Source organism: Rhincodon typus, chromosome 24 (assembly GCF_021869965.1).
Source record: "Rhincodon typus isolate 14 chromosome 24, sRhiTyp1.1, whole genome shotgun sequence".
NCBI lineage: Eukaryota > Metazoa > Chordata > Chondrichthyes > Orectolobiformes > Rhincodontidae > Rhincodon > Rhincodon typus.
This window is the reverse complement of record NC_063355.1, coordinates 37,652,244-37,660,826: the sequence shown is the minus strand read 5'-3', so window position 1 is coordinate 37,660,826 and position 8,583 is coordinate 37,652,244. Positions and strand designations below refer to the sequence as shown.

General features: G+C 37.6%; 1 protein-coding gene across 7 annotated transcripts in view; it reads left to right on the top strand.

Moving 5' to 3' along the window:
- The window catches only part of lrrc74b (leucine rich repeat containing 74B), a 36,409-nt gene extending 28,221 nt beyond the window's left edge, over positions 1–8,188 (top strand). For 3 of the 7 annotated variants that reach the window (XM_048611667.1, XM_048611666.1, XM_048611672.1), the window contains 3 exons: positions 2,276–2,404; positions 5,281–5,366; positions 7,220–8,188. In XM_048611667.1, the coding sequence (XP_048467624.1) occupies positions 2,276–2,404; positions 5,281–5,366; positions 7,220–7,280 (276 nt within the window). In that variant the 3' untranslated portion in view covers positions 7,281–8,188. Of the gene's footprint in view, positions 1–2,275; positions 2,405–5,280; positions 5,367–6,339; positions 6,986–7,219 lie in introns of those variants that run through there. The other 4 variants (XM_048611670.1, XM_048611669.1, XM_048611668.1 and 1 more) reach the window with 4 other exon arrangements.
- Positions 8,189–8,583: the final 395 nt, after the last annotated feature.

Genomic DNA, 8,583 nt, shown 5'->3' with positions numbered 1-8,583 from the left:
GAAATATCAACTGATGGTTACTTGATTGTCATCTATTTCACAACCAAATGTTTTACAGCAATCTATAAGAAGCAGTTTACACGAGTATGGTCAATCTCCTGGCTTTTACCTTACAATATGATGAAGTTAAGTTCTACTGAATGCAACAGTACTCTCAATGATGTGTTGCCAAAGTGCAATTTAGAACATAATGACTTTCTTTTTCCCCCTCCTGCCATCGTGCAACAATTCCTGAAATGGATCATTAATTCTGGTATATTATTTCCCTAATTCCCTGTCTGTAGGTAATAAAATTCACAACAGCTAAAAGTGGAAGTGGATTGTAAATGTATCTCTGTTTGAGGATAGTCTTAATATATTTTTACATGATTAGTTTCTCCAAATGTGCCTCCTTTATAACTTGGAATAGCCACAAAAATAAGCAGAATCACTAAAATAAATTATTTTGTGTAATTCGGAGATTCAGTTGTATATCCACAAAGTTCCAGGATGGACATATGGAAGAGAAGCAAACTAATTAATTATGAAACAAAAGTTCAACAGGCATGAATGATTACTTGACAGCAAACAGATGACCTGCTTCCTGTTCCCTACAACACTGTTATATAATTTACTCAGAGAGTAGTAAGGGCGTGGAATGCCCTGCCTGCAAAAATAGTAGACTCGCCCACTTTAAGGGCATTTAAATGGTCATTGGATAAAAATATGGATGATAATGGAATAGTTTAGGTTAGATGGGCTTCAGATTGGTTTCACAGGTCGGCGCAACATCGAGGGCCGAAGGGCCTGTACTGCGCTGTAATGTTCTATGTTCTATGTTCTATGTTCTATAATTTCACCCCTAAGAGGTGCTGGAGAGCTACTGGATTAATTGTTTTATGTGGAGAAGTTGCTCAACATGTTTGGGCATCCTTCATGCCTCTTCTGTGTGCAGAACATCCTTCGAATTACTAAAGAAGGCCATTCATCCTGTTGTATCCATTTCAGTACTTCCTACAATCCAAAGTGAATCCAACAGTTCCCTTTTCTTCCCATGCGAGCTAGCCTGGATTTGTAACTTTTATCCCTATTTTGCTGCTTTTCAAATCATTTTGTTATATTCAGTCACGTTCAGAAACTGCATACAGTTCTGGTCGCCACACTACCACAAGGATGTGGATGCTTCGGAGAGGGTGCAGAGGAGGTTCACCAGGATGTTGCCTGGTACGGGAGGGCGCTAGCTACGAAGAGAGGTTGAGTAGATTAGGATTATTTACATTAGAAAGATGGAGGTTGAGGGGGACCTGATTTGAGGTCTACAAAATCATGAGTGGGAGAGACAGGGTGAATAGCAAGAAGCTTTTTCCCAGAGGTGGGGACTCAATTACTAGGGGTCACAATCTCAAGGTGAGAGGGGAAAAGTTTTTAAGGGAGATATGCGTGGAAAGTTCTTTTACGCAGAGGGTGGTGGGTGCCTGGAACGCGTTGCCAGCAAGGTGGTAGAGGCGGGCACGATAGCATCATTTAAGATGCATCTAGACAGATACATGAATGGGCAAGGAGCAGAGGGATACAGATCCTTGGAAAATAAGTGACAGGTTTAGATAGAGGATCTGGATCGGCACAGGCTTGGAGGGCCGAAGGGCCTGTTCCTGCGCTGTAATTTTCTTTGTTTTTTTTTTCTTTGTTCTTAATAGCCCATGAACCTGTCAGTATTGAAATGGTTGTAACAAGAAGATACTTTACACACAATTCAAATTAATGCTTTATGAAGATAATTAATGTAAATAAATAATGAATCTGCAGTAATGCCTGCAGTTAACTCTTTGAAAATCCATTATAGTACACCCACAGGTATCATTTAAGTTTATTTTATCTTAGTTTAGATTTATAGACACAGAATATTCCACCTTTGATTACAAATCATTGCTGAGTTAGAGAATGTCATAGAGCATGTAGCTTTGGTTAGAGAGGAGATGATCACTCCGGGCTCCTGTTCCTGGTTGCCATCCAGTGACATCTTTACTCACTCTTCACTTTCCCCTCCCCACCATCACTCACTCTCATTGGATGTAGAAGATTGTGAATGCCTGGTAAGGACAAGGACAGGTTTGGTTGTAAAGCCCTAGTGGATATTCTCTGATCTGTTATGTGAGAAGAATGGAAAGTCAACATTGACAAGAGAAAAAAAAATCCCGAAAAATAACAAACATATCTGAAATTGAGTTTTATTACCCAAGCATATACCACTTTTTCATTGCTGCTGACTCTTGTAGTTCTTTATCATTTGTAACAGGCCGATCCCCTTACTAAGCTGAAAGAATTCATGAAGGTGCACCATCTACAGTTGGAACATTTCTTAGACAACTTTGACATAACTGAGAACAGATTTATTAACTTAAAGGATTTCCGGGCGTCACTGGAGGTCAGTATGACACTGCATTCTTTATAATGAAATGCAGCAAAAGTTGTGCAAGCAGATACTCTCAAGAAACACGCAAAAATAGCCAAATAACTCACATTCATCTTGAAGTGAGCTGTCTTCATCTTGATTTTGTGAAATGTTTCCAATTGAGTATTTGTCAAAATGAAAGTATTCCTGAAAGGAAACTTTTTGATTTGCCGTTTCTTTTTATATGCTCAGCTTTTCCTTTTACGATACTGAGTACCATTCAGTAGTAAAAAGCAAACAGAAAATTCTTTGCATCTCTGTTTTAAATGAGTACCCTCATTCTAGAACTATGTCAACTAGTTCACGATTTCTCCAGCTAGTGGAAATCATCATCTCAGCATCTACCCTGTCAATCCACCTCAGAATCTTGTATGTTTCAGTAAGATCACACTCATTCTTCTAAACTCTACTGAATAAAGGCCTAACATGGTTAGCATCCTTGATAAGTCAACTCTTTCATCTCAGCAATCAGCATAGTGAATCCCTTTCGAACAGCCTCCAATGCCAGTACATTGTTCCTTAAACGTAGGGACCAAACCTGTAAACAGTACTCCAGGTGTGGCCTCACCAACACCCTGTATGATTTTAAAAAAAAAAAGCTTCCCTATATTTTTAAATTACAACCCCTTAGCAATAAAGGCCAAAATTCCATTTCCTGTCTTAATTATGTGCTGCATTTGCATGCTATCATTTTGTGTTTCACGCACAAGAACACCTCGATCCTTCTGCGCTACACATGTTCAGTATCGCTTGTACAGTCCCCCTCCCCTGGCCATCTCCCTGTTGCCTCTTTTCCCCCCCCCCCCCACTTCCCTTGTCCATCTGTCTGTGTCTCTCCCCTTCCCTCCTTTCCTCCCTTTATGCCTGCCTCCCTCCCTGTGTCCCTCCTCCTTCAGTTTAAATAATGATGTGGAGGTGCCAGTGTTCTACTGGGCTAGATATAGTCCTGCATCACATGACACCAGGTTATAGTCCACCAGATTCATTTGAAATCACAAGGTGAAGTGTGATGAAGGAGCAGCACTCCAAAAGCGTGTGATGTCAAATAAACTTGTTGGACTTTAAACTAGTGTCATGTGACATTTATATAATAGTCTGCCTTTTGATTCTTACTTCACACTTCACGCTCCCCTATGTAAAACTCCATCTGCTAAGTTTTTGCCCACTCGCCCAACCGATCTATATACCCGTGCAGATTCCTTATGTCTTCAGAACAGCATGCCCTCCCGCCTATTTTGCATCATCATCAAATTTGGATACATTACACTGTGACCCCTCTTCAAAGTCAAAACTGTAGATAGTAAATAATGGGCACTAGGACTAATCCTTCTGGCAACTGCAAGTTGCATCTTTTGAACCTGAAAAAGACTAGTTATTCCCGACGTGGTCTTCTGTATGTTAACCAAACCTAAGTCCATGGTAATATATTATCACCAATGCCACAAGCCCCTTTTTGTGCAATAACTTTTTTATGTGGCACCTTATTAAATTCATTCTGGAAATCCAAATACAGCATATCTACCATTTCCTGTTTTCAACTCCGTTTGCTATATTCCAAAATGACTCTAGCAAATTTGTCAAACATGATTTCCCTTTCTCAAAACCATGTTCACTTATTTGATTGCGTTAAACTTTTCTAAATGACCTTGCTTTTACTTCCTGAATAAAGGACTTTAGCAATTTCCTGACAATAGACGTTCAGCTAACTGGCCTATAATTTTCTGCTTTCTATCTCTATGCCTTCCCGAACAGGGATGTCCCATTAGTGGTTTTGCAATCCACTGGAACCCTCTCGGAATCCAGTGAGTTCTAGAATATTTCAATGTTTCCACTATCACTGCAGTCACTTCATTAAAACCTTTGGATGCAGGCCATCACATCCTGATGACTTGTCTGACTTTTGTCCCATTGGTTTGCCAAATACTTTGTCCCTCATGATAGAGATTATTACAAGATCTTTCTTTACATTAGCACCTTGGTTATCTGTTATCTTTGGAATGTTTATAGTATCCTCCACTGTAAAAACATGCAAAATATTCCTACAAATTTTCTCTAATCGCCATTGTTAAATCCCTAAATGCATTCTCCAAGGGTTCCACATTTACTTTTAAATACTTGTTTATATATCTGTAGAAGCTGTTGCTATTTATTTTTATATTTTTTGCTAATTTGCTTTGTTATCAGCTTTCTCCGTCTTCATTAGCATTTAGTCATCTGTTGCTGGTTCCAAAAAAAAATTCCCAAACTTCTGGTCTAACGCTGACATTTACCACTTTGTACGCCTTAGTTTTTGGTTTGATGCACTCCTTAACCAGCTTTGTCAACCATGAGTGGTTCATCCTTGTCGTCGAGTCCTTCTTTTCGATTGAAATAAATTTTTGCCACATGTAATGAAATATTTGGCAAACTAATGGGAATAAAGTCTACCACTGCTCATCCAAAGACTTTCCCCTTGGTCTATTTTCCCAGCTAGCATAAGACAACTGCTTCTTCATTTGTCTGTAATTGCCCCCATTTAAATTAAGGACACTGGTTTGATACCTGAGTTGCTCTCCCTCAAACTCTTTCCAGGCAGGTTTTGCAACATGCTCTTCTAAGAAACAATCCCTGGTGCACTCCTACAATTAATTTCATGTTACCCTAGCTCATCTGATTTGTCCAGTCAAAATGCAAATTAAAATCACCCATTCAAATTGTAGTACTCTTCTTTCATGCCTGTAATCAGTTCTTTTGTCTGTATCTGCTGCAAAGTTGAAATGTATCTTATTGATTTCTTTCACCTCCCTCTTTGCAGTAAAACACAGAGAATTGTTGCTAGTTTATAAAGTGACAACTCCTGTCTGTTTCAGAATGCTAAAGTCCCTTTAAATGATGTTGAACAGCAAAAGCTGATGATTCTTTTGGACAAAGATAAGGAAGGGGAGATTGATTTCAGGTAAAAGACTCAATTTTGTTCTGTAAATATTTTGGGTTCATTCGCTACTGTGTAAGAAGCTGAAACCTGATTGACTAAGGCATCATAATGACAATTATAACATGTTCCAAAGTAATTTTGCTCGCAGGATGAAAATTAATTCCTTTTATTTTCTGATTTAAGCAGTATTATTCAGCAAATACCATTACAATAATCTCTTGAATGATTTAATCAATACCGTTTCAGTACTAGTAAGAGTTGTCAATTTTTTTTATAACATTGTAATAAATACAGTAACAAACATGACAGTAAATGGCTGGACAGTGGAACTTGCATTATCTATCAATGCAGAAAGAAGCAACACCATGATAGGTTCTTTTTTATTCATTATTGAGATGTGAGCATTACTTGCTAGGCCAGCATTCATTGTTCTCCTTTTAAACTATTCTTGTGATTAAGAGTCACATTGCTTTAAGTCTGGAGTTACATGTAGACCAGATCAAGTAATGATGACAGATTTACTTCCCTAAAGGCCATTAATGAACCAGATGAGTTTTTAAAACAATTGGTAGTGATTTATATGGTAGTCACTGGATTAGTCTCTTATTCCATCTATTTCATTGGCCTCAAATTTCACTATCTGTGGTACAGGGATTTGCATCCATCTACCCAGAATATTAGCCTACATTTGGATTACAAGCTCAGTTACATTACCGCTATGCCCAAAGAAACGGACGTTCCATTGTCCAACCATCTGCTCTGTATAACCAAGAGACCTGCTAAATAAACATTGATAAAGTTAATCCTATGGTATAAATATATTGACCTTTGAAAAAGATAATGAACCCATCCTTACTGATCAGTCGGTGAGTTTATCCAGTGTTTATTGAGGGACCTTCTTGTGGCGCAGATGTTATCAAGTTGTGTTTTTTTTTTTTTTTATTAACCTATTTTTCTAATTAACCTGTTCAGAGATGTTATTTCACACCTCTAGAGCAGGTGGGACATGAACCGAGGCCTCCTTGTTCGGAGGTAGGGACTCTACCTCGGTACCACAAGACGTCCCTTCTGAATCAGTCAATGAAAGAAATCCAATGTTTGTTGAATCGCACAAATAAGGAAGAGTCAAAACTTTATCCCAACCCAGATGAGTTAGCTAATTTGAATTGGATTGCAATAAGGGCACTGCTATTGACTTTGGGTGCACTATTTAACTGAGGGGAAAATTCTTCAGTCTTTCTTAATCATTATCAATTAATTTCTGCTGGAACAGCAGCTGTGTGGTCAGAAGCATACTGTGTGGCATCTCAGTGTTTGAATAGCCTGTTGGCTTTTGTTGCCTGGGCAGGTGTATGAAAAATGACCACATGGGCTAGATTTTAGAGTATGAACTGGCAGAGAAAGACGTTAACTAAACCCTATCAGTTCTACTCCAAGTTACCATCTGTTTTACTGAACTGCTTAATGTAGCCGGTATATACACTTTGATGCACAATTTATTGATTTAGCAATATTATTTTAATGACCAGATTTCACAGACATGGAAGAGAAAGATGTTAATTTTCCTGTTTCCCACCTAACACCATAAATAGTGTATTAAACTCAATAATGTAAAATCAATAAATTTGTAATGCAACATGGATATTCTATTTTGTCTCAAACTATTGAAACACATTTTGATCAAAATCAGTACAGGTTAGAATTGTTTGAGCTTGATATAAAACAAGGTTCTTGAATAGATTTAACATTAGATATAAAACAATTGAATTGGAGTCTAGCTGCATTGTTATCAGTTTTGTGGAATAATATATCCAAGAGCTTCATCTTAAAAAATGTCTTCCATGATCTTACAATTTTATTTATTTTTATTTCAGTGATTTGAATGATTTGCTACTAGGCACTAACTTTGCTGCAAGCAAAGTCTTTCATAACTAGATGCCCAAAAGAATGGCTTTGTAACAAGAGAACTCTTAAGAATTTGCCTGTATGGACACGAAAGCAAATACATGTTTTATTATAGCAGTAGTCCTGCATTAGTCACCTTTCAGTTCTACAGCTGATATTTTAAGTATTTTTAGCAAACTTTTACTTTTCTAATCAAAATGGGGAAAAAAGTGCACTTCAAATTGTGTCAATATTTAAATTTACTGAAATATGTACTGAGATTTTTTACCCTGCGAAAGAAAATGTTGCATTTTGTAGCTTCATACCAACCTCTTACCTAAAGGCAATAATTTTTATCATTTTAAAACCTTATGGATCAGAAGGTACACATTTGGGGTATTATAACTGACCTCGACATCCCAGGACTGAGGATCCTACTCCTGACCTTGAACTATTGGCTCTTGCTGGAAAATGCACATGTATGGCACTTGCAGAAGAATGAACCAGATTGAACTTGACTGGATGCGCTCCATGGTTGACTAGCTTGGTACCACTCTTTGTCTCAGCGTTGCCCATGAAGCCTTGGAAAAGGTACGAGATAGCTCCTGCCACCTGCAGGATTGTGTCCCAACAAGCACCCACTCATTTAAAAAGTCAAACATTAAATTTTCTGTCCCCTAATTGAGGTGGGTAAGACTAGAAATGCATTTTCTATCATTGTTATGGTGTGCCTGTAAAATGTCTGTTTCAGCTGATTTATTACAGTTAGTACTGTACAGCCTTAAAAAGGCAATTATATGAGCCAAAGACACAACAATTGAATTGGAGTCAAGGCACAATGATATCACTCTTGGGGAAATTATTTATCCAAGAGCCTCATCTGTGTAATATCTTCAATAATGTGAACAATTTTACTGTCTTATTTCAGTGAATTAAACAAGTTGCTATTAAGAAACTAATAATATTGTATGCAAGTCTTTCTTAATTAGATGCAAAGCTTCATAACTAAAGGAGCATTCAGAGGTAGAAATCTGCCTCATTCACATTGAGTGGCTTCCTAAGGATACCTGATGTTGGGTCAATTTATTCCCTTTGTATATGAAGCTCGAATACAAGGTCTCATGCAAACCAAATTGCTTCTCTGCTTTGCTATCTTTTGCACTTATTTTCTCTTTAAATTTTTAGTACTTTTATATTTGATGCACATTGATATCTCACTCTCTCTTCCAAAAAAAATACTGCTCTTGTGTACTCTAGGTATAAATATCAACCTTTTGATTGATTGATTGGCTTTCTGTAGCCTAAAGTTGTTATTATGTCACTTTGGTATTATTCTTCACAAATCCGTCTGAAA